Source organism: Amblyraja radiata, chromosome 9, assembly GCF_010909765.2.
Source record: "Amblyraja radiata isolate CabotCenter1 chromosome 9, sAmbRad1.1.pri, whole genome shotgun sequence".
Classification (NCBI taxonomy): domain Eukaryota; kingdom Metazoa; phylum Chordata; class Chondrichthyes; order Rajiformes; family Rajidae; genus Amblyraja; species Amblyraja radiata.
The window spans coordinates 57,229,002-57,255,621 of record NC_045964.1 but is presented as its reverse complement, the minus strand read 5'-3'; the positions used below and the strand labels follow the sequence as shown (position 1 = coordinate 57,255,621).

Below are 26,620 nucleotides of genomic sequence, written 5' to 3'. Positions count from 1 at the left end.
AACCTGCATCTGCAGTTATTTCCATTCTCTCCCTAATCGATCAAATTTGTCGACTGTTGGGAAGTCCAATGATGCCCAAGTCCTCACCTCCGAGTACTCATCCCGATCATCAAGGAGTCTCTTCAGATGGAAGACCATTGACCGTGACAGAGTCTCCAGATCTTCAGCGGTTACCTCGGTCAGCTCCATCCACTGAAGGTCAAACACGTTCTCCTGGTTGTGGGTGATCTGCGAGGGCAATGTGTAAAGGGACATCATGACCACAACACAGAAACAGCCCCATGATGGACCACACCTGCCTCCTCCCACCATACCCTACCAGTACTAGACCTGTCCCTTCAATGCAGCAATGAATTTGCCTCACCTGATGTTAGACAATAGGTGCAGGAGTAGGCCATTCGGCCCTTCGAGCCAGCACCGCCATTCAATGTGATCATGGCTGATCATCCTGTTCTTATTCTTATGTTCTTATAAGAACATATGTTCTGATTGTTCTTTTGTGCCAAGTGCTAACACGGTGAAATTTCATTTTCCTAGTGGCAGCACGGTGGCGCAGCGGTAGAGTTGCTGCCTCACAGCGCCAGACACCCGGGTTGGATCCTGACTACGGGCGCTGTCTGTACGGAGTTTGTACGTTCTCCCCGTGACCTGCGTGGGTTTTCTCCGGGTGCCCCGGTTTCCTCCCACACTCCAAAGACGTACAGGTTTGTAGGTTAATTGGTTTGGTGTAAATGTAAATTGACCCACGTGTGTGTGTGTGTGTGTGTGGGATGCTGTTAGTGTGCGGGGATCGCTGGTCGGCACGGACTCGGTGGGCCGGAGGGCCTGTTTCCACGCTGTACCTCTAAACTAAACCAAACTAAACTTGCGCCCAGTCCAGTAGAGTTTTACCAAATTACCCCCCGATCCTCGATGAGCAAGTGTACAGCAATAGGCTACTGAGCCCGTGTCATGTTTTGGTGCCATTTTAGGTCGTGGACCTCCAGCCATCTACTTCCTTGGTCCTGTTGTGGACCTACAGCCATCTACTTCCTTGGTTGTCATGTCACTCTCTTCCCCCCCCCCCCCCGACAATAACCCTTCCTGCATCTCCTCCAACAGAGGGTTATGGACTTGCCCAGAACAACAGGGTGGAAGACCCACCTCCTGAATATGAGCCACTATCGCAGTCTGAGTTGTGATGTCCATCTGTTTGATCTGCTCAATGAATTCTTCCTTACCATCGCACTTCAGATTGGGTGGAAGAAAAGAATGACAACGTTTCAGATCACTGTATTCATCAGATCACAATTGTTTAATAAGATAGACACAAGATGCTGGAGTAACTCAGCGGGGCAGGCAGCATCTCTGGAGAGAAGGAATGGGTGACGTTTCAGGTCGAGACCCTTCTTCAGACTGATGTCAGGGGAGTGGGCGGGACAAAGATAGAATGTAGTCGGAGACAGTAAGACAGGTGGGGGAACTGGGAGAGGGGAGGGGATGGAGAGAGAGAGGGAAAGCAAGGGCTACTTGAAGATAGAAAGTCAATGTTCATACCGCTGGGGTGTAAACTACCCAAGCGAAATATGAGGTGCTGCTCCTCCAATTTGCGCTGGGTATCACCCTGACAATGGAGGAGGCCCGGGACAGAAAGGTCGTTGTGGGATTGGGAGGGGGAGTTTGGCAACCGGTAGATCAGGTAGGTTCAGGCAAACTGAGCGAATAGATCGCCGAACCTCCAGCGTTTTGTGTCCATCTTTGATTTAAAACAGCATCTGCAGTTCTTTCCCACACAATGTTTAATAAGTTTAGATTACCTAGAAACATAGACAATAGGTGCAGGAGCAGGCCATTCAGCTCTTCGAGCCAGCACCGCTAATCAATATGATCATGGCTGGTCATCCAGTTTATTAATATTATTCATTAACTATTATTTAGTTTATTGTTTATCAAGGAGATACAGTGGAAAGCTTTTTTGTTGCGAGCTATCCAGTACACGAAAAGACTCGATATGACTCGATATGATTACAATCAAGCCGTCCACAGTGTACAGATGTGGGCATAATGTTTAGTGCAAGTTAAAATGCAGTAAACTGCAATTAAAAGAAGATAGGCACAAAATGCTGGGGTAACTCAACGGGACAGGCAGCATCTCTGGAGAGAAGAAATGGGTGACACCAATTCCTACTCTCCACAGATGCTGCCTGTCCCGCAGAGTAACACCAGCATTTTGTGTCTATCAGTGGTGTAAACCATCCCCTGCAGTTCCTTCCTGCACACAAAGTCCAATTAAAGATAGCTCGAAGGTCTCCAATGAGGTAGATGGGAGGTTGGGACCGCTCTCTAGTTGGAAACATATAAGATTATTAAGGGTTTGGACACGCTGGAGGCAGGAAACATGTTCCCGATGTTGGGGGAGTCAAGAACCAGGGGGCACAGTTTAAGAATAAGGGGTAAGCCATTTAGAAGATGATGAGGAAAAACTTTATCACACAGAGGGTTGTGAATCTGTGGAATTCTCTGCCTCAGAAGGCAGTGGAGGCCAATTCTCTGGATGCTTTCAAGATAGCGGAGTCAAGAGATATGGCGAGAAGGCAGGAATGGGGTACAGATTGCGGATGATCAGCCATGATCAATAGACAATAGGTGCAGGAGTAGGCCATTCGGCCCTTTGAGCTAGCACCGCCATTCAATGTGATCATGACTGATCATCCCCAATCAGTACCCCGTTCCTGCCTTCTCCCCATATCCCCTGACTCCACTATTTTTAAGAGCCCTATCTTACTCTCTCTTGAAAGTATCCAGAGAACCGGCCTCCACCGCCCTCTGAGGCAGAGAATTCCACAGACTCACCACTCTCTGGGTGAAAAGGTGTTTCCTCGTCTCCGTTCTAAATGTCTTACCCCTTATTCTTAAACTGTGGCCCCTGGTTCTGGACTCCCCCAACATCGGGAACGCGACCTCAGACAGGGTGTTGTCTGGCAGGTCCAATGTTATCTAGGGAAGGTGTGGTCTCAAGAGAAGTTCTCATGTGATAGTAGAATTAGGCCATTCGGCCCATCAAGTCTACTCCACCATTCAATCATGGCTGATCTATCTCTCCCTCCTAACCCCATTCCCCTGCCTTCTCCCCATAACCCCTGACACCCATATTAATGAAGAATATGTCACTATCCAATGACTTGGCCTCCACAGCCGTCTGTGGCAAAGAAATTGCACAGCTTCACCACCCTCTGACTTCACCGGTTCCTCGCTCCCCTCCATTGAGTCTGTCCAAAGCAAGCGTTGTCTGCGGAGGGTGCTCAGCATCGCCAAGGACTGCTCTCACCCCAACCATGGACTGTTTACCCTCCTACCATCCGGGAGGCGCTACAGGTCTCTCCGTTGCCGAACCAGCAGGTCCAGGAACAGTTTCTTCCTGGCGGCTGTCACTCTACTCAACAACGTACCTCGGTGACTGCCAATCACCCCCCCCCCCCCCCCCCCCCCCCCCCGGACACTTATTATTATTTATTCAAATCATTTGCTATGTCGCTCTTCCAGGGAGATGCTAAATGCATTTCGTTGTCTCTGTACTGTACACTGACAATGACAATTAAAATTGAATCTGAATCTGAATCTGAAATTCCTCCTATTTTGCTTTCTAAATGTATGTCCTTTTATTCAGAGCTGTGCTCTCTGGTCCTGGACTCTCCCTGGAAACATCCCCTCCACATCCACTCTAAGCAGGCCTTCTAACTATTCGTTTAAGAAAGAACTGCAGATGCTGGAAAAATCGAAAGATAGACAAAAATGCTGGAGATACTCAGCAGATGAGGCAGCATCTATGGAGCGAAGGAATAGGTGACGTTTCGGGTCGAGACCCATCTAAGGAAGGGTCTCGACCCGAAACGTCACCTATTCCTTCTAACTATACAGTAAGTTTCAATCAGGTTCCTCCCCTCGCCTCCTACACCCCCCCCACCCCCCCCCCCCCCCCCCCCCCTGTAATGGAACAACTAGAACTTAACTGTGTTTTGGACAATTAAGCAGAGAGACGAAGAACAATGAATGAAAGATGTGCAACAAAGTAATGATGATATAGGAAGCAGGCTCTTGTTAGCTGTGTTTTAGAAAGAACTGCAGATGCTGGTAAAATCGAAGGTAGACACAAAATGCTTGAGTAACTCAGCGGGTGAGGCAGCATCTATGGAGAGAAGGAATTGGTGACGATTCGGGCCGAGACCCTTCTTGTTGGGTGAAACCAAGAAGCTGGTGCAACTTGGCTGAGAGAATGGAGCGGCTGGGCTTGTATACTCTGGAGTTTAGAAGGATGAGAGAGAATCTTATTGAAACATACAAGATTATTAAGGGTTTGGACACGCTAGAGGCAGGAAACATGTTCCCAATGTTGGGGGAGTCCAGAACCAGGGGCCACGGTTTAAGAATAAGGGGTAAGCCATTTAGAACGGAGACGAGGAAACACTTTTTCTCACAGAGAGTTGTGATTCTGTGGAATTCTCTGCCTCAGAGGGCGGTGGAGGCTGGTTCTCTGGATACTTTCAAGAGAGAGCGGAGTCAGGGGATATGGGGAGAAGGCAGGAATGGGGTACTGATTGTGGATGATCAACCATGATCACATTGAATGGCGGTGCAGGCTCGAAGGGCCGAATGGCCTACTCCTGCACCTATTGTCTATTGTCACCCAACAGCTAACAATGGCCGGACTCCTTTATCTCGCTACATCATTGTCTATATCTCTCATTTCCCTTATCCCTAACTAGTCTGAAGAAGGGTCTCGACCCGAAAAGTCACCCATTCCTTCTCTCCAGAGATGCTGCCTGTCCCGTTGAGTTACTCCAGCTTTTTGTGTCTAACTTTGGTTTAAACCAGCATCTGCAGTTCCTTCATACACTGGTTCCTCCAGGTTTAATGGTAATGGCAACACTACTCACCTGCACAGCACATCCCAGCATTAGTAGCAGCACCTTCTTAATTTCATCCATGCTTTTTTCTAAAAGGGAAAGGACAGAAAAATTCCTGTGTTAGTCAACAATCAAGAGTGTTTTGTTGTCATGTGTCCCAGATAGGACAATGAAATTCTTACTTGCTGCAGCACAGCAGAATATGTAAACATAATACAGAATGGAAGATAAAAGTTCAGTGTGTCTACAGACCATAGACCATACATATCACAATAAATAAACAGATAAAGTGTAATAATAATAATATACTGTTATTGTTCAGAGCTAGTTTGATGTCATATTTAGTAGCCTGACAGCTGTGGGGAAGTAGTTATTCCTGAACCTGGATGTGACAGATTTCAGGCTCCTGTACCTTCTTCCCGATGGCAACGGTGAAATGAGTGCGTGACCAGGATGGTGTGGGTATTTGACGACGTTGGCAACCTTTCTGAGGCAGCGACTGCGAAGAAGCGCGTCTCATGCGGCAACTGCTAATATAGGTTAACAAAAAGACGCAAGGTTCTGGAGCAACTACTGTCAAACCTATAGTGATACTGTAGGTTAGACAGTCAGAATGTAGAAACAAGGAACGGCAGATGCTGGTTTACACAAAAGACACAGAGTGCTGGAGTAATTCAGCAAGTCAGGCAGCATCTCTGCAGAAAATGGATAGGATGTAACGTGGATGTTTCTGGTCGGGACTCTTCTTCAGACTGATTGTCACAACCCAAGTCTCTGGCTTTGTAAAGCAGCAACTCTACCGCTGAGCCACCCTGCCACCCGAACTGGCATCTGTGACCATCAGGTTCAAGAACAGCTTCTTCCGTGAACCACCATACTCTAGAACCACACCACACAACACCAACCTCAACAACAATCTACTTTGTATAGGTTTACCCAGAGTAGGGCAATCGAGAACCAGAGGACATAGGTTTTAAGTGAGCGGGGAACAGAATTAATAGGAACCCGAAAGGGGTAACATTTTCCATACAAAGAGTGGTGGGTGTTGGAGGAGGTAGATGAGATTGATACTATCTCAACGTTTAAGAAACATTTAAACAGGTACATGGATAGGACAGGTTTAGAGGGATATGGACCAAATGCAGGCAGGTGGGACTAGTGTAGCTGGGACATGTTGGTTGGTGTGGGCGAGTTGGGCCAAAGGGCCTGTTTCCATGCTGTGTGACCCTATTTCACGACATACCTCTGTTTTATGCTAGTATCGGGATGCATCGCAGCTCAGTTTGGGAACAGCTCCATCCAAGTCCGCAAGAAATTGCAGAGAATTGTGGACGCAGTCCAGACCATCACACAACCCAAACTTCCTTCCATTGACTCCATCTACACTTCATGCTGCCTCGGCAAGGCCAGCAGCATGATCAAGGACCATTCTCACTCCAATCACTCCCTCTTCTCCCCTCTCCCATCAGTCAAGAGGTACAGAATTGCATAAAACATATGCAAATGATATATACATATGCATATGAAAAAAACATATCTCCAGATTCCGTTTCTTCCCAGCTGTTATCAGGCAACTGAATCGTCCTAGCAATAGAGTGCAGAACTGACCTCCCATCCAAGGTAGACAAAAATGCTGGGGAAACTCAGCGGTTGAGGCAGCATCTATGGATCGAAGGAATAAAAGACGTTTTGGGTCGAGACCCTTCTTCAGTCTGAAGAAGGGTCTCGACCCGAAACGTCACCTATTCCTTCGCTCCATAGATGCTGCCTCACCCGCTGAGTTTCCCCAGCATTTTTGTCTACCTTCAATTTTTCCCGCATCTGCAGTTCCTTCTTAAACATGACCTCCCATCTACCTCATTCCAGATGTAACTAAACCTCTGACCTTTATTGGCATACAACATGAGAAGACTAGATCGGGTAAATGCCAGAGCCTTGTACCCAGAGTAGGGGAATCAAGAACCAGAAGGCATAGGTTTAAGGTGAGGCAAGAAGCTTTAATAGGAACCTGAGGGGCAACTTTTTTTTACACAAAGTGTGGTAGGTGTGTGGAACGAACTGAAAGAGGAGATAGTTGAGGCAGGTACTATCTCAACATTTAAGAAACATTTAGACAGGTACATGGATAGGACGGGTTTAGAGCGATATGGGCCAAACATGGACAGGAGTGACTAGCGTAGAGGAGGCTGCTTGGTTGGCATGGGCAAGCTGGGCTGAAGGGCCTGTTTTCACCTCATTTGACACTATGAGATCTATGGGCCAAACACGGGCAGGTGGGTTAGCATGGATGGGGCACCTTGGGCTGCATGGGCAAGGTGGGCAAAAAAGAAGGGCCCGTTTCCGTGTTGTGTGACCCTAAATCATGGGTCGACAACCTAGGGCGCACGGGCCGGACTCGGCCTGTAAACCAAAATTCAATTCGTTTTCGCGACCTGGGAACTGTAGCCAGTCCTGGGGACGCGAGCTGACCTGGGAACTGCAGCTCTTCCCCGGGGCATGCAGGCGACCTGGGCGCTACAGCCAGTCCCGGGGCGGGCGAGCAGACCTGGAAACTGCAGAAAACTAATTTGAAAAACATGTGAAAACTAAGGCAAAAAACAACACCAATTGTCACACTGTGGCCCGCCATCCGCTCACAGACATGGGACCTGGCCCCTATGCAGAACAAGGTTGCCCACTAAATGATGGTCTAGGAAGAGAACTTGACAATAGGCAAATGTCCTGCTTTGTGTTTGAATTGTTTTGCAAATATTGTGGACAGAGAAGACTATCTCTGACTATCTAAGACTATCATCTTAAAGAAACATTGACACCAGTTTACATCAACCCAACATTGGCCAAAACAAGAGGCCCAGTGGTTAAAGTCAACAACAACAACAGCATCAGAGAGGTAGCTCACACCGCAACCATTCCACAGTGACAACAAACGCCACCCTAACAGCCCTGCCCCACGGTACGAGTTCATTCCAAGAGCTCTCCCGAGTTTAAAAAAAATCAAACTCGTGGTAAGCACGGAGAATGAACGTAGCGGGTACGTCGGAGCTCGGGGACGTCTCTTAGTGGCACGTAACGCTAACGGCAGGTAAGCACGGGAAGACTGGCGAAAAATTTTCAACATGTTGAAAAATGTCCACGAGAGCCCCGAGTACCGACGAGCGGCCATTACCGTAAATCTCCGAGTTCGAATCAGGGCAAACTCGGGAGAACTCTTGGAATGAGCTCGTACCGTGGGACAGGGCTTTAACAAAGCAAACCAAGGCCTCAATCTTCAAACTATCTTTCATACTATCTTTCAAACTACCAAACCTTCAAATACAAACTATTTTTCATACTATCAAACAATCTTTCCTGGACTTTATCTTGCATTAAACGTTATTCCCTTTATCCTGTATCTGTGCACTGTGGACGGCTCGATTGTAATCATGTATTGTCTTTTCTACACTGTCTCATCGACAGAATGGATAAGGCCATAAGATAGGAGTGATCCATGTGATAGGAGTAGAATATGACCATTCGGCCCCATCAAGTCTACTCTGCCATTCAATCATGGCTGATCTATCTCTTCCTCCTAACACCATTCTCCTGCCTTCTCCCTATAACCACTGACTTGTTAGCACGCAACAAAAAGCTTTTCACTGCACCTCAGTACATGTGACGATAACAAACCAAAATTAACTAAACAATAATCTAAATTTAATTTTTTTAAATGTTTCAGTGCAGTTTCCCGCACAATAAACCCACCTGGTTGGGTCAATCGATTCATGTGAGCGAGAGATATATTCGTTTTGGTTTAGGTTATTATTATCATGTGTACCGTGGTACAGAGAACATGATAACTGGATAGCGCTTTGCACGCTATCCAGTTAGATCAGATAATACTACCGGTACCGTATTTCCCGGCAATGAAGACGCTATTTTTTTTACCCATAAATACGGCACGAAAATTCACCTTCGTCTTGGAGGCCGAAGGTTAGGTTGTTAGCCAAGAAAGATAGACTTGGCTATCTTGGCTAAGAACAATGTTGCTGTATTGAGGGATAGTCAAGTCTATCCCTCATTGCTGGCAGCTGATGGGAAGCGGCTGTAAAGTGGGAAGCGGCTGTAAAAGGACAGCGCCGCTGGGGGGGGGGTCCTTTCACAGCGTGTGCCCGGGTCAGCACGGACTGGGCTACACAAATTGGCTGGGCCGCCAGGGGTAAAGTTGCGGGGAGGGCAGGAGCGTTGAGAAGGAGGGGGTCGGGGATCATGCCGGCGCTCAGGGCGCGGAGCCACCGCATTGTGGCCGGGAAGGGAAGTAGCTCGGGCTGGCCGCCACCTCAGCGCCTTCTGCCGGCCCGCCCGCCAGCCAGCCACGGTGTCCTTCGGCACAGGCGCAACCGGTGGAGGTGGTGGTTGGCAGGTAGCTACTGGGCGGAAGGCTGGCTGCTCTGTCCCGGGCTCTCTCTATGTCCTCTCTCTACTAGTCCTGGGGCAGGCGACCTGGGTGCTACAGCCAGTCCTGGGGCAGGCGACTTGGGAACTGCAGCTAATCCCGGAGATGCGAGGAATCTGGGAACTGCAGCCAGTCCCGGGGCACACAGACGATGTTGCCGACCCCTGGACTAAACCAAACACTTGATCCTGACCCCCCTCCTTTTCTCAAAATTTAGCAACTTAAATTGGGGCTGCGTCATCGACGCAGGTGCGTCTTCATTGCCAGGAAATACGGTAGATACAATCAAACCAAACTCAAGTGCAATAGGACACAAAGCGCTGTAGTAACTCAGTGGACCAGGCAACAAGGGTAGGTGACGTTTCAGGTTGGGACTCTTCTTCAGACAACAGGTAGAGCAAAGGGGAAGATACAGAGTGCAGAATATAGTTCTCAGCATTTTAGCGCATCAGTTCCACAGACAAAGTCCAATGTCCGCAATGGGGTAGAGGTGAATCGGACATTACCCATGCTTATGGAAGGGCCGTTCAGAAGCCTGATAACAGAAGCTGTTCCTGAGTCTGTGGGTGCGCGCTTTCAAGCTTCTGTACCTTCTGCTGGACGGGAGCGGGGAGAGGGAGAGGGAGGAATGCTCCACTTTGAGAAAGGATTGAGCATTTGTTGACACTGGGCCTGAACTCTCAGGAGTTTAGAAGGATGAGGGGAGACCTCATTGAAACTTACCGGATAGTGAAAGGCTTGGATAGAGTGGATGTGGAGAGGATGTTTCCACTAGTGGGAGAGTCTAGGACTAGAGGGCACAGCCTCAGAATTAAAGGAGGTTCCTTTAGAAAGGAGATGAGGAGGAATTTCTTTAGTCTGAGGGTGGTGAATCTGTGGAATTGTTTGCCACAGACGGCTGGGGAGGCCAAGTCAGTGGATATTTTTGAGACAGAGATAGATTGTCGATTAGTACGGGTGTCAGAGGTTATGGGGAGAAGGCAGGAGAATGGGGTCATGAGGGAGAGATGGATCAGCCATGATTGAATGGCGGAGTAGACTCGATGGGCCGAATGGCCTAATTCTTCTCCTATCACTTATGACCTTAAGGCTCTTTTTTTTCCCGACTGGGTCATTCCAGTGTGTTAGATCAGGAGAGGGGGAAAGACCTGTGGATTTAGTTTACCAAAGGACATTGCTGCAGTGGGTAGGAATGAACTGCAGATACTGGTTTGAACCGAAGGTAGACACAATGCTGGAGTAACTCAGCGGGACAGGCAGCATCTCTGGAGAGAAGGAATGGATGATGTTTTGGGTCGAGGCCCTTCTTCAGATTTTTCTAATGAGGTAGTGTCTGCTCTTTAATATAGAGATGCAGCACGGAACCAGGCCCCTCGGACTACTCATGCTTGAGTCTGAAGAAGGGTCTCGATCGAAGACACCACCCATTCCTTTTCTCCCGAGATGTTTAGAGAGATACAGTGTGGAGCCAGGCCCTTTGGCCCACCGGGTCTGCGCCGACCAGCGATCCCCGCACATTAACACCATCCTACACCCACTAGGGACAATTTTTGCATTTACCAAGCCAATTAACCTACAAACCTGGAGTGTGGGAGGAAACCAAAGTCACGGGGAGAACGTACAAACTCCGTACAGACAGCACCCGTAGTCGGGATCGAACCCGGGTCTCCGGCGCTGTATTCGCTGTAAGGCAGCAACTCTACCGCTGCGCCACTGCTGTAGAGCCTGTCCCGCTGAGACACTCCAGCTTTTTTTGTCTACCTTGGACATTGCTGCTGCATCGAAGGGCGTGGTGAGATGGTAAGAGCTTTAAATCATTGTTGCCAACTGAAGGCCTGGGAGCGGTAGCGACAGGAGTGAACAAAAGGAAGCAAATTAGTAATGACAGTTAACAAAAACTGACGGGTTTTGGCTGCAGAGTAGTTTCCTGCTTCGGCCAAATACATGTGCAACTTTCAATAAAGGTCAAGGCAGTGTTTGGCTTGCCGCTGGTGTGGCCTTTCCTCTGCCTCACACATCACAACCTGTTGTCACTGCCTGAAGCCCAACATCCAAACCCCCAGACTGAAGGGTCTCGACCCGAAACGTCACACATTCCTTCTCTCCAAAGATGCTGCCTGTCCCGTCGAGTTACTCCAGCTTTTTCTCCGGTTTAAACCAGCAGTTCCTTCCTATACACGCAACCCTCCTTGTTAGTTTAGTTTAGTTTAGTCTATTATTGTCACGTGTACCATGAAAAGCTTTTTTGTTGCGTGCCAACCAGTCAGCGGAAAGACTATATATGATTACAATCGAGCCGTCCGCAGTGTACAGATACATGAAAGAGGCAATAATGTTTCGTGCAAGGGAAAGTCCAGTAAATTCCGATTAAAGATTGTCTGAGGGTCTCTAAGGAAGTAGATAGTAGCTCAGGACTGCTCTTTAATTTAGAGGTACAGCATGGAAACAGGCTCTTCGGCCCATCATGTTCACGCTAGGGAGAAGGAATGGGTGACGTTTCGGGTCGAGACTGAAGAAGGGTCTCGACCAGAAACATCGCCATTCCTTCTCTCCAGAGATGCTGCCTGTCCCGCTGAGTTACTCCAGCTTTTTGTGTCTATCTTCAGTTTAATACAGCATCTGCATTTCCCGACGTAGTGCAGCCCATGGAGTGCAGCAGCAGCAGCAGCAGCACCTCGCCCGTGACCCCATCGGTCGGCGGCCCGACCAGCTGTCCGACCTTCGGACCTTCGCTTACCGCCGACACGTCTGGCGCCCGGGCCAAAACTCCTCAGCTGGCCCGCCGGCTGGGCTTTGTGTGCAGTCCAGCACCCGGGGCCAACTCATCGCTCACCCAGCCACGGCCGAGGGCCGAGTCGGTCAACGAATTGCCGTCGGGAATTTGTCCCTTATTTTGACCTTTTGTCCCTTATTTGGGATTGAGGAAGTTGGCGACCCTAGCCGGGATCGAACCCAGGTCTCCGGCGCTGCAAGCGCTGTCAGGCAGCAGCTATACCGCTGCGCCACCGTATATGGTCATACTGTGCTGTATTATTCTACGCTAGAATGTTCAAAGCTCTTTGTACTAGCCTGTGTGTACAGAGCGTGCACGCAAGGCCTGGACATAAACTTGCTAGTAACAGCCAGCATTGAAGTAGCAGTGTACCATGAAGAATCAAACCTGCCACTAATTCCCCACTAAACATTGCTTATCACGCTCGCAGATTCCCACATTCCTACTGAAGATGCACACAGTCTCTTGCCCTGAGTAGGGGACTCGAGGACCAGAGGACATAGGTTCAAGGTGAAGGGAAAAAGATTTAATAGGAATCTGAGGGGTAACATTTTCACACGGAGGGGTGGTGGGTGTATGGAACAAGCTGCCAGAAGGAGGTAGTTGAAGCTGGGACTATCCCAACGTTGAAGAAACAGTTAGACTGGTACATGGATAGGACAGGTTTGGAGGGATATGGACTAAACGTGGGCAGGTGGGACTAGTGTAGCTGGGACATTGTTGGCCGGTGTGGGCAAGTTGGGCCGAAGGGCCTGTTTCCACACCGTATCACTCTATGACTCTATTAACACAAAAACACATCAGCTCTACCCTGCAGCGGGTAGAGCTGATGCCCCACAGAGCTAGAGACCCTGGTTCGATCCTGACCTCCCCCCCCAGGAGCAGTCTGTGTGTGTGGAGTTTGCACCTTCTCCCCGTGACCTGTGTGGGTTTTCTCCAGGTACTCCGGTTTCCTCCCACGTACCAAAGGCGTGCAGGTTTGTAGATTAATTGGCTTCGGTAATATTGTAAATTGTCCCTAGTGTGTAGGTTAGTGCTAGTATATGGGGATCACTGGTCAGTGAAGACTCGGTGGGCCGAAGGGCCTGTTTCTACGCTGTATCTCTGATCTAATAAACTAAATAGATGTCATAAGAAAGAATCACAACCCCTCAATTGTGAGGAGATTTGTAGATTAATTGCCTTCTGTAAATTGCCCCTAGTGTGTAGGGAGTGGATGAGAAAGTGGGATAACACAGAACTAGTGTGAACGGGTGGTCGATGGCCAGCGAGGTTCAGATTCAGATTCAGATTCAGATTCAATTTTAATTGTCATTGTCAGTGTACAGTACAGAGACAACGAAATGCATTTAGCATCTCCCTGGAAGAGCGACATAGCAAATGATTTAAATAAATAATAATAAGTGATAATAAGTGTCCGGGGGGTGGGGGGGTGATTGGCAGTCACCGAGGTACGTTGTTGAGTAGAGTGACAGCCGCCGGGAAGAAGCTGTTCCTGGACCTGCTGGTTCGGCAACGGAGAGACCTGTAGCGCCTCCCGGATGGTAGGAGGGTAAACAGTCCATGGTTGGGGTGAGAGCAGTCCTTGGCGATGCTGAGCGCCCTCCGCAGATAACGCTTGCTTTGGACAGACTCAATGGAGGGGAGCGAGGAACCGGTGATGCGTTGGGCAATTTTCACCACCCTCTGCAATGCCTTCCGGTCGGAGACAGAGCAGTTGCCATACCATACTGTGATGCAGTTGGTAAGGATGCTCTCGATGGTGCAGCGGTAGAAGTTCACCAGGATCTGAGGAGACAGATGGACCTTCTTCAGTCTCCTCAGGAAGAAGAGACGCTGGTGAGCCTTCTTGATCAGAGTTGAGGTATTGTGGGTCCAAGAGAGGTCATCGGAGATGTTGACTCCCAGGAACCTGAAGCTAGAAACACGTTCCACCTCCGTCCCGTTAATGTGGATGGGGGTGTGCGTGCCGCCCCTGGACTTCCTGAAGTCTACAATGAGCTCCTTGGTCTTCTTGGAGTTAAGGGCCAGGTTGTTGTCAGCGCACCATGCTGCTAAGTGCTGGACCTCCTCCCTGTAGGCCGACTCATCGTTGTTGCTGATGAGGCCAATCACCGTTGTATCATCTGCATACTTGATGATGGTGTTAGTACCATGTACAGGTGTGCAGTCATAGGTGAAGAGGGAGTAGAGGAGGGGGCTCAGCACACAGCCCTGTGGAACGCCGGTGTTCAGGGTGAGGGTTGAAGAGGTGTGCTTGTCTAACCTAACAGACTGGGGTCTGTTGGTTAGAAAGTCCAGTATCCAGTTGCAGAGGGAGGGGTCGATGCCCAGGTTACCGAGTTTGGTGATCAGTTTTGATGGTATAATGGTGTTGAATGCTGAGCTGTAATCGATGAACAGCATTCTTACGTAAGTGGCTTCAGTGGGCTGAAGGGCCTGTTTCCACACTGTATCTCAAAACAAAACTAAATGCAGAAACAGGGAACTGCAGATGCTGGTTTCTATCGATTCCCTCTCTTTCTCTATCCCCCCCTGTATTCCCTCTCTCTCTCTCTCTCTCTCTCTCTCTCTCTCTATCCCTCCCCCATTCTAGTTGCACCAGCTTCTCGTTTTCACCCAACAAACAACTAACAACGGCCTGTTTCCTTTATCTTCGTTACTTTTTTTGCGTATCTTTCATTCATTGTTCTTTATCTCTCCACATCACCGTCTATATCTCTCGTTTCCCTTATCCCCAACCAGTCTGAAGAAGGGTCTCGTCCCGAAACGTTGCCCATTCCTTCTCTCCAGAGATGCTGCCCGTCCCGCTGAGTTACCCCAGCTTTTTGTGTCTATCTTCGGTTTAAACCGGCATCTGCAGTTCCTTCCTACGGATGCTGGTTAATGCGCAAAAGGACATAAAGTGCAGAAATAATTCAGCAGAGTTTGCATGTTCTCTCTAAAGGGCTTGTCCCACTTGGACGATATTTGCGCGTCATCATTTACGTGTCACACACGTGTCGTGACGCACACGTGACGCGTGCATGGCATGCATTACGCACGCATGGCGCTTGGTGAGACGTGGTGGCGTAGGCAGTGACGCGCGGTTTCGCGCGGCGCCCCAGGATTTTGGGATTCAGAAAATCTTCGCACGCCGCCTGCGTGACGCGCAAATGACGCCCAAGTGGGACGGGCCCTTGAGACCGTGTGGGTTTCCTCCAGGTGTTCCAGTTTCATAGTCACACAGCACAGAAACAGGCCCCGAAGAAGGGCCCCGACCTGAAACGCCACCGATCTATGTTCTCCAGGGACACTGTCTGACCTGCGGAGTTACCCCAGTTGTTACCCCGTACACTAGCGCTATCCTACGCGCCAGGAATAATTTAGAATTTTTACCGAAGCCAATTAACCTACAAAGCTGTACGTCTTTGGAGTGTGGGAGGAAACCCACGTAGGTCAGGGGAGGAACGTACAAACTCCGTACAGACAGCACCCATAGTCGGGATTGAACCGGGGTCCCTGGCGTTGTCAGGCAGCAACTCTACCGCTGCGCCACCGTGACGCTCATTTACAATTATTCAATGTCCACTCATGTTGGTAAAACTCCAGCAATCCATTTGCAACAGACACTGACACAGGGCAGGGAATCCTCATAAAAAGACACACTTGTGGAACTAGAGATACATCGTCGCTTGTCCAGCAGAGAATGGTGCGCTACATATCGTACCGTAAATTCATCAAAGACACCGTCACAAAATAGAAACGCAAGAGGTCGTAGGTCATAAGTGATAGGAATAGAATTAGCCAATTCGGCCCATCAAGTCTGCTCCACCATTCAATCATGGAGACACAGTTAAAGGATAAGAGGGAAGTATTTTAGGACCGAGATGAGAAAATCATTTTTTACACAGAGAGTGGTGAATCTGTGGAATTCTCTGCCACAGAAGGTAGTTGAGGCCAGTTCATTGGTTAGATTTAAGAGGGAGTTAGATGTGGCCCTTGTGGCTAAAGGGATCAGGGGGTATGGAGAGAAGGCAGGTACAGGATACTGAGTTGGATGATCAGCCATGGAAGGGCCGAATGGCCTACTCCTGCACCTATTTTCTATGTTTCTATGATCTATCTCTCCCTCCTAACCCCATTCTGTCTTCTCCCCATAACCCGCAGTAATCAGTAATCTATCTATCTCTACCTTAAATATATCCACTGACTTGGCATATAATTCCACAGATTCACCACCCTCTGACTCATAAAATCTCTCCTCATCTCCTTCCTAAAAGAACGGCCTTTAATTCTGAGGCTGTGACCTCTGGTCCTAGACTCTCCCACTAGTGGAAACATCCTCTCCACGTCCACTCTATTCAAGCTTTTCACTATTCTGCATGTTTCAATGAGGTCCCCCCTCACTCTTCTTCTAAACTCAAAAGAGGGTGGTGAATCTGTGGAATTCTTTGCCACAGACGGCTGTGGAGGCTAAGTCAGTGGATATATTTAAGGCATATATAATAGGTTCTTCATTGGTACGGGTGTCAGGGGTTATGGGGAGAAGGCAGGAGAATGGGATCGAGAGGGAAAGATAGATGGGTAGCGGCGTAGAGCGAATGGCCAAATCCTGCTCCTATCACTAACGAACATGCAGATGTTGGAAGCTTGAGCAACTCAGCGGGTCAGGCAGCATCCATGGAGGGAATGGATAGACAATAAAAGTGTTTTCAGAAATATCATCTGTCCATTCCCTCCACTGATATTGCCTGACCCACTGAGTTCCTCCAGCACTTTTGTTTGCCTTTAGATTTTAGAGATTTAGACTTTTGAGATACAGGCCCTTCGGCCCACTGAGCCCACACCGGCCAACGATCACCCCGTCCACCAGCACTATCCGACATACTAGGGACAATTTACAATTTTTTACTGAAGCCAATTAACCTACAAACCTGTGTCCGCGTTTTTCTCAGAAGTGCTCCGGTTTCCTCCCACATTCCAAGGGCATGCAGGTATGTAGGTTAATAAGTTTCTGTGAATTGTCCCTTGTGTGTAGGATAGGGGCCACAGTTTAAGAATAAGGGGTCGGCCATTTAGAACGGAGATGAGAAAACACTTTTTCACACAGAGAGTCGTGAATCTGTGGAATTATCAGCCTCAGAGGGCGGCGGAGGCCAATTCTCTGGATGCTTTCAAGAGAGAGTTCTTCTTAGGCCCCCTTCGGGCGTGGCTGACCATGGGTGTCTCCAGGGTGCTATTCCCTATATGGAGGACGCCTGTGCGTGACTTTGTTTAACGTGGGGAGACTGGTGCACAGACAGCCACCCCACGGTCCTTGACAGATCTGGGTCAGGATCCAGTGGCATGGAGTCCAAGACGAGTTAGATACTCTTAAAGATAGCGGAGACAGGGGATATGGGGAGAAGGCAGGAACGGGGAACTGATTGGGGATGATCAGCCATGATCACATTGAATGGCGGTGCTGGATTGAAGGGCCGAATGGCCTACTCCTGCACCTATTGTCTATTGACAGTGCTAGTGTACAGGTGATCGCTGGTCAGCGCGGACTCGGTGGGCCGAAGGGCGGCTCTCTAAACTAAAGCGGTTAGAATAGAGCCCTCACATGGGGCCATTAGTGGTTAAGGTTGGAGTCACTCACCTGAGAGAGGGTCTTTTGCAATCAGGAGTACATTTGGCAGATTCATTACCACCAACTGTTGCAGACACTCCTGTTAATAAAACACACAACGAGACACGGGCATTACTTTCAATAGGAGTGGACTTCCGCCCAGTAAATTTACTTAGCAATCAAACAGCGATCTAGAAAATATCCATTCAAGTCTCAGTGACTTCAAACTGGGATCTGATGGAGCGTGGACAATAAAACGCTGGAGTAACACAGCGGGACAGGCAGCTTCTCTGGAGAGAAGGGGTGGGTGACGTTTCAGGTCAAGACCCTTCTTCAGACTGATGGAGCAGATGCACACAGGGGAGAGACAAGCAATTTCCCCATCCTCTTTCATTACCGCACTCCATGCTGGCTTCACAAAATAATATGATTTTTCTTCAAGTAATTTAACACTGGGTTGCTATATTTTTATCCGTGTGTCCCGATAAATTTATTTCCGTTCAAGAGAGAGCTAGATAGGGCTCTTAAAGATAGCGGAGTCAGGGGATATGGGGAGAAGGCAGGAACTATGATTATGATTATGAGTATGATGAGTAAGAAGGTACAGGAGCCTGAAAACTGCAACGTCCAGGTTCAGGAACTTCCCTTCATCCATCAGGCTCTTAAACACTATAACTGGCAAGTCTTGATGTCGGGTGTCAGGGGTTATGGGGAGAAGGCAGGAGTATGGGGTTAGGAGGGAGAGATAGATCAGCTATGATTGAATGGCGGAGTAGACTTGATGGGCCGCATGGCCTAATTCAACTCCTATTCCTTATGACCCGGGTATGCTCTGAGATACATAGAGGCATTAGTTTTGTCTTGGAACTATAAGTGTGTGTGTGTGTGCGCGCATGCATGCGTGTGTGTGTGTGCAAGCGCATGTGTGCATGTGTGTGTGTGTACATACTGGACTTTTTTTCTCGTTTATTATATTGTTCACAGTCTACTATGTTTACACACTCTGTCGTGCTGCAGCAAGTAACAATTTCCTTGTTCTGCCCGGGGCACATGACAATAAAATGCTCTTTACAACTAAACACTTCTGGCTATTAAAGTGCGGCGCAAGAACAGGCCCTTCGGCCCATCGTGTCCTTGCTGAAAACGATGCCAAGACAAATTAATTTAAATAAAAAACACATAAAGAGTTGGCGTAGATCAGTGGGTCAGGCAGCATCCTTGGAGAACGCGGACAGGTGACATTTCAGGTCAGGTTTGAATGGTCGCATATAAACATCCTCCCCGACCTGCTGCGTCACTCCAGCACTGCGTCTTTATTCACGTACACGAGATTCTGCAGTTCCTAATCTCCTCTGCCTGCAAGTGATCATAAGATCAGACGGAATAGGAGCAGAATTAGGCCGTTCGGCCCATCAACGTCATTCAATCATGGCTGATCTATCTCTCCCTCCTAACCCCGTTCCCCTGCCTTCTCCCCATAACCCCCGGCACCCGTACTAATCACGGATCTATCTATCTGACTTGGCTCTACAGCCTTCTGGGACAAAGAATTCCACAGATTCACCACCCTCTGACTAAGGAAATTTCTCCTCGTCTCCTTCCTAAAAGAACGTCCTTTAATTCTGAGAACGTCCTTTAAATCTGATCCGTGTGCCTGTCTAAAAGTCTCGTAAATGCCACTATCGTACCTGCCTCCACCACCACCCCTGGCAGCGCGTTCCAGGCACCCACCCTCTGAATGAAAAAGTTGCCCCTCAGGTTCCTATTTAAGAGGTTGTTGCCAGCTCCTGAGACCCTGAACTACAGGGTGGAGGGGGGTAGGCAGAGGGTAACCTGAGCTAGGTGCCAGAGGTGGTAGTTGAGCAGGTACTATAACAACAGAAAATCTCTTCCCTGTCCGGGAGACCCGACCTTTTCCCTGTCGGGTCTCCGTTGTCGTTGGGGCCGAGCACCGTGGAGCGGCCTCCAACCTGAACGACCCGGGGGCTCAGGAGACTGCGGAGCTGCGGACTACTCACCATCGTGCGGCTGGCCGGCCTCGGAGCGTGGGGAGCAGTGGTGACTCACTGCTGCGACTCGACTCCTGGGGCTCGGAGGCTCCAGCACCGCAGCCGCAGGTCCGGTGGACTGTCGGGACATCGGGAGCTCGCGGGTCCGGGGGGAGAGAGAGACCGCTACCCGGAGCTCCCGCAACGCGACTTCTCCAGCCCGTGTCGCGGGGTTGGAACGACCTGGAGCAGGGACGTACATCGCCCGGCACGGCTTCATGGCCGTGGGACATTCCAGCGCCCGCCGGGGGCTCCAACTTTGTGACTTTTAGACCGGGAGCGGGGCCGTAAATCGCCCGACACGGCCTAAAATGGCCGTGGGACTTAGCATCGCCCACCTGGTGCTTGGATATCGGGAGAGAAATGGAGAACAGGGGAGAGAAAATACTTTGCCTTCCATCATAGTGGGTCCACTGTGATGGATGTTTGTGTGAATTAAATTGTGTGTATGTCTGTAGGAAATTGTCTTTGTTTGTATGGCTGTGGAAACAGAATTTCGTTTGACCCTCACTGAGGCTCAAATGACAATAAATTGTATTGTATATTGTATATTGTATAAAAGGCACTTGCGCAGGTACATGGATACAAAAGTTTAGAGGGATATGGGGCAAACGTGGGCAGGTGGGACCAGTATAGATGGGGTTGGCTTGACCAAGTTGGGCCGAAGGGCCTGTTTCCGTACTGTATGATTCTATATGACTCTAAAATCTTGCTCCGTTACGTTAAACCTTGCTTACGTTAAACCTAATCCTCTGGGACATTACCCTGGGTTAACCACTGTGCATTCACGCTATCTATCTATGCCCCTCATGATTGTATACACTAATATAAAATCACCCCTCAGTCACCTATGTCCCAAGGAGTACAGATTTTCACATTTTCAGGGTAGCACGGTGGCCTGAAACCCGGGTTAGACAATAGACAATAGACAATAGGTGCAGGATTAGACCATTCGGCCCTTCGAGCCAGCACCGCCGTTCAATTTGATCATGGCTGATCATCCCCAATCAGTACCCCGTTCCTGCCTTCTCCCCATATCCCCTGACTCCGCTATCTTTAAGAGCCCTATCTAGCTCTCTCTTGAAAGCATCCAGAGAACCGGCCTCCACCGCCCTCTGAGGCAGAGAATTCCACAGACTCACAACTCTCTCTGTGAAAAAGTGTTGCCTCGTCTCCATTCTAAATGGAATAATTACCCCTTATTCTTATCCCTTAGAGGTTCTATCCCGACTGTGGGCGCTGTCTGCACATTTTCCCCATGACCGCGTGGATTTTCTCCGGGATCTTCGGCTTCCTCCCACACACCAAAGATGCACAGGTTTGTAGGTTAATTGGCTTGGTATAAATGTAAATTGTTCCTAGTGTATGTGTGGGATGGTGTTAATGTGCGGGGATCGCTGGTCAGCGCGGACCCGGTGGGCCGAAGGGCCTGTTTCCATGCTGTACCTCTAAACTAAACTAAACTAAAATGTTTTACTGTATTTAGAGTCACAGAGTGACACAGTGTGGGAAACAGGCCCTTCGGCCCAACTCGGCCCAACTAGCCCACACTGGAGTTTCTCACCAGAACATGGCTCTGCCGAAATATAGAGCTTCAATTATACTGGAGCACTTGGTTTGTTATTGTCCACAGCGTAGCAACTAATCGGCCGACTGAAACATTATCACAGCCGCACAAGCAATAAAGATCCTGCAAAACGATACAATTCCAAACCCCATGACCTGGTGTGACATCGATCAGAGGGAGGTACAGGGCACGGGTGTTTGTGTAAAGCTGGCTTTCAAATGTTCCTGGAGTTATACACCGTGGACACTAGCATGCAGGAAACAAAACCCACCTCTTTAGTCAGACTGAAAAGGTTAAATGCTTTTAAATATATAAAAGATACATGGTGGAATACATCACCCCGATTCTGGCTTCTCTCCACTGGCTCCCAGAGATACAGCGTGGAAACAGGCCCTTCGGCCCACCGGGCCCACGCAGACCAGCGATCCTCGCACATTAACACTATCCCACACCCCTTTATGTGTACAAAATCTACATCAAAAATCTGCTAACCCACCATTCCACCTCCAGGTCCCTCAGATCGGCCGACTTGGGGTTACTGAACATCCAGGCATAAGCTCAGGGGCGACTGTGCCTTTGCGGTTGCAGCACCTAGACTGTGGAACAGCATCCCTCTTCCCATCAGAACTGCCATCGACTCTTTTAAGTCTAGACTTAAAACTTATTTCTACTCACAAGCGTTTCTTGAGGTCCTCTGAGGGAGCGCTGTATGTATGTATTTATGTATGTATTGTTAGATCTATGTAACACTGTTTGTAGCACGTTAGTACCTGCACTGATGTAAAGCACTTTGGTCAACGAGAATTGTTTTTAAATGTGCTATACAAATAAAATTGACTTTTGACTTCTCAAGCAGGCTTTCTCTAGTGGAAAAGTAAAGGGCCTGTCCCACTTACGTGTCCTTGGCACGCAAATTACGCTACCTCGTGGTCGCGTTGAGCCGCGATGGTCCCGCGAAGGTCGGGCGAGATTTCATGCGTACGCACAGCCGTCTGGAGCGCGTGGCGTCATTTGAAGATGGACACAAAGCTGGAGTAACTCAGCGGAACCGGCAGCATCTCTGGAGAGAAGCAACGGGTGATGTTTCATGTCGAGACTCTTCTTCAGAATTAAAAGAAGGGTCTTGACCCGAAACGTCACCCATTGCTTCTCTCCAGAGATGCTGCCGGTCCCGCTGAGTTACTCCTGCATTTTGTGTCTATCTCCAATTTTCTTGGCCCTGCTCTGGGAGTAGGAGTGGGGGCGGATCCGGATCCGCAACGGCCGTGAGTCCCAGGCCCAGTTCGGCGATCGTTTGCCTACTTCTGCTGCTGTTGGAGGTTGAGACGTTGCATCCCGCCAGGGTCTTGGGCCTGTCCCACTGTGGCCGTCAGTTACGTGACAGGCCGTTGGCGCGTGAAGATTTTGTTCGCTACAAAAATTTCGGAGCCCCACGCGATGTTGCGCACAACTACATACCCCTCCGCGCTTCTCAGTGGGACCGATGCCCGTGCGCCCGTTATTTTTGGCCACCTTGCTCAGAGCCCCCCTCCGCCGTATGTGTGCCGAGGATTTTTCCCGTCGATGAAAAATGACACAGATATTAATGATTTTACAAAATTCCCCATTCTCTCTGCTGCCCCTGCTGGCGGCAGGAGGGAGGGACTATAAAACTAGGAAGTGGTGTGCCCCAATCAGTCTCTTCAAGATGGAGGAAGGCAGAGGGTCACGTTTCTCTGAGCTGTGAATAATACTGAACACATGTCTACTCAAGTGTAAGTGTCCTTAGTGGTTCTAAAACGCTTGCAGAATGTGTCTATTGGTTCTAAAATGTTTGCAAAAATTGTTTATTGGTTCTAAAATGTTTGCAAAAATTGTTTATTGGTTCTAAAATGTTTGCAAAAAGTGTCTCTTTTGGTTCTACAATGCTTGCAGAATGTGTCTTTTTTGGTTCTAAAATGTTTTTTATGTTCTCCCCCCTTTCCTCCCCCCCTCTCCTCTCCCCCCCCCCCACACCTCCTCTCGCCCCTCTCCTCTCTCCTCTCCCTCTTCTCCCCCCCTCTCCTCTCCCCCCGCCCTCTCCTCTCCCCCTCCCTCCCTCCCCCCCTCTCCTCTCCCCCTCCTCTCTCCCGCTCTCTCCTCTCCCCTCCCCCCTCTCCTCTCCCCCCTCTCCTCTCCCCCCTCCCCCCCCTCTCTCTCTCCCCTCTTTTTCTCCCCCCCTCCCGTCCATCCCCTCCCCCACCATTCCTCCCCTAAACCCCCTCCACACACCCCTACCCCCTTCCCTCCACCCTCCCTACCTCCCCCCCTACCCTCTCAGCACATCCTCTCTCCTCCACCTCTTTCCCCTCTCTCCCCCCCCTCCCCTCCCCATCTCTCCTCCCCATCTCTCCTCCCCCCTCCCCCCTCCTCCCCTCCATCCCCTCCCCCACCCTCCCTCCCTCCCCTAAACCCCCTCCCCTCCACACCCCCTACCCTCTTCCCTCCACCCTCCCCCTACCTCCCCCTCCCCGCTCCCCACCTCTCCCCCCTCTCAGCACCCCCTCTCTCCCCCCCTCACTCTCACGCTCTCTCTCCTCCCCTCCTCCCCCACCTTTCCCCCCTCACCCACGCTACCTCTTCTCCTCCTCTCCACCCCCTCTCCCTCTTGCCCCTCTCTCTGTGTCTCTGTCTCTCTCTCTGTCTCTGCCCCTTCTCTCTCTGCCCTCACTCTCCCCCCCCCCCCCCCTCTCTAGATGTGACTGCAAGTTGGGGGCTATGTGTCAGTAGATAGGGTGTGTATGGGGTAAAAGGAGCAAATTAATAATATTAATATAATATCAAGGGGGGTAATTAGCGTGAGTGCGGGGGGGGGGGGGGGGGGGGGGGGGTTAGTTAGTGTGTGTGACGCTGCATGCCGCCTCCCCCCCCACAACTGCACGTTGGGGGTACAGAGTAAACATATAAAAATAAAGAACCGGTAAATTCCAAACCCTTTCCCGCAGTAATTTTGCAAAAATGATCAAGAGCCAAGAGTGTTGATTATAATCGTGCATTGGGGTCAAGGAAAGAGAGTTCACGTTGCGGCCCTGTTTCCACCAATCTTTCCACCACCGCGCACAAGAAGTGACAAGACAGACACCATTGTGTGCAGATGCCGAGAAGTGTGTTCATCTCTGGCTGAACAACTTCTAATCTTGTGTGTGGACTCGACGAGAAGAATCGTGTATTGTCATTCCACTGACTGGTTAGCACGCAACAAAAAGCTTTCCACTGTACCTTGGTACACGGGACAATAAACTAAACTAAACTCATTTTCATTTACAAGAACAGAACACTGAAATTCTGGAGATGGACACAAAATGCTGGAGTAACTCAGCGGGACAGGCAGCGTCTCTGGAGAGAAGGAATGGGTAACGTTTCGGGTCGAGACCCTTCTTCAGACTGATGTCAGGGAGGGGGCGGGACAGAGTTATAATGTAGGCGGAGTGCGACTAGTAGGGGAACTGGGAAGGGGAGGGGAGAGGAGGGCGAAAGAAAGCAAGGGCTACCTAAAATTAGAGACGTCAATGTTCATACCGCTGGGGTGTAAACTACCCAAGCGAAATATGAGGTGCTGTTCCTCCAATTTGCGCTGGGTCTCACTCTGGCAATGGAGCAGGCCCAGGACAGAAAGGTCAGATTGGGAATGGGAGGTGGAGTTGAAGTGCTGAGTCACCGGGAGATCAGGTGGGGACCCTTCTTCAGACTCGTCAGTCGAAATGTCACCTTCGTGTCTAACTTCGGTTTAAACCAACATCTGCAGTTCCTTCCAACACACTGAAATTCTGGAACTTGAGTATAGAGTGATACAACGTGGAAAAAGGCTCTTCGGCCCAACTTGCCCACACCGACCAACATGTTCCATCTGCTCTAGTCCCACCTGACTGCGTTTGGCCCATATCCCTCTAAACCTATGCTATCCATGTACCCGTCTAAATGTTTCTTAAACGTTGCGCTAGTCCCAGCCTCAACTACCTCCTCTGCCGGCTTGTTCCATACACCCACCAACCTTTGTGTGAAAAAATTACCCTTCAGGTTCCTATTCCTAACCCCTCAGGTTTAGGAAGTTCCGCATGTCCCCTACAACTCTCACCAACTTCTACAGATGGGCCGTAGAGAGCATTATATCGGGATGCATCACAGCTCGGTTTGGGAACAGCTCCATCCAGGACAGCAAGAAATTGCAGAGAATTGTGGACGCAGCCCAGACCGTCACGCAACCCAACCTCCCTTCCATCGACTCCATCTACACCTCACGCTGCCTCAGCAGGGCCAGCAGCATAATCAAGGACCAGTCTCACCCCCGGCCACTCCTTCTTCTCCCCTCTCCCATCTGGCAAAAGGTACAGAAATGTGAAAACGCACGCACACCTCCAGATGCAGGGACAGTTTCTTCCCAGCTGTTGGCGGAGTGGCGGCGCTGCCCTGGCAGCAGTGGCTCACCGGCAGTCCCGCTTGTTTGTGTTTTTTGTGTTGTTTATTTCGTTTTGGTTAGTCTAGTTTTTGGTTCTTAGTTTGTGTTTTGGGGGGGGGGGGGGTTTAAACGGGGTTTGCAGTCTCTCCCTGCGGGGGAATACGACTTTTTTGTCATATTCCCCTTCTCTGCCTCCGTCTGCACTGAGGCCTAATGGAGCTGGCGACCTCGAGGCTCCGGAGGCAGAGCCCGTCAGGACTCGCCCTGAGCTCGCTCCCGTGAAGGCGGTCCGGCTCAGGGCTGGAACAGTGCCCCCGTGAGAGGTTGTGACGCTCCCGTGAGGGCGGCCAGCCCGAGGGTGGAACGAGGCTCCCGTCGGAGCGGCCGAGCTCGGGGAGGTGCGGCGCTCGCAGCCCGAGGGAGGTTCGGCGCCCATGTCGGGGCGGCCCGGCCGGGGGGAGAAGCGACGCCCAAGTCGGGGCAGCCCGGCCAGAGGGAGGTTCGGCGCCCATGTCGGGGCGGCCCGGGGGAGGTTCGGCGCCCATGTCGAGGCGGCCCGGCCAGAGGGAGGTTCGGCGCCCATGTCGGGGCGGCCCAGCCCGAGGCTGAAGACGGTACGGTACTCACGTGAGGGTGGCTGGGACGGTGTTCTGGCGGTGGTGGCCTGAGTCCGGGGTTCGGCCGCGGGCCAGCGGCTGCGTCTGCAGGACTGGTGGGCACCAGCTTCGACCACCCCGGGCCACGGTGTTGGAGCCGCGGGACTGATTTGTAACATCGCCCATGGGGTATCGCCTCAGCGCAGAGGGAGAAGAGGAGGGAAGAGACTGCAGACCTAAGACTTTTGCCTCCATCACAGTGAGGAGATGCTGGGTGGACTCACTGTGGTGGATGTTAATATGTGTTTATTGTT

The 26,620-nt window shown here is 50.2% G+C and overlaps 1 protein-coding gene across 1 annotated transcript in view; it reads right to left on the bottom strand.

Annotated features, from left to right (window-relative positions):
• ccdc88c (coiled-coil domain containing 88C) overlaps window positions 1–26,620 on the bottom strand; it is a 445,054-nt gene that overhangs the window by 355,948 nt on the left and 62,486 nt on the right. Inside the window, exons 2-5 of the mRNA XM_033027529.1 lie at window positions 17,712–17,781; window positions 4,914–4,972; window positions 1,144–1,227; window positions 88–228 (exon numbers count right to left, since the gene is read on the bottom strand). Of these exons, the coding sequence (XP_032883420.1) occupies window positions 88–228; window positions 1,144–1,227; window positions 4,914–4,972; window positions 17,712–17,781 (354 nt within the window). The remainder of the gene's footprint in view (window positions 1–87; window positions 229–1,143; window positions 1,228–4,913; window positions 4,973–17,711; window positions 17,782–26,620) is intronic.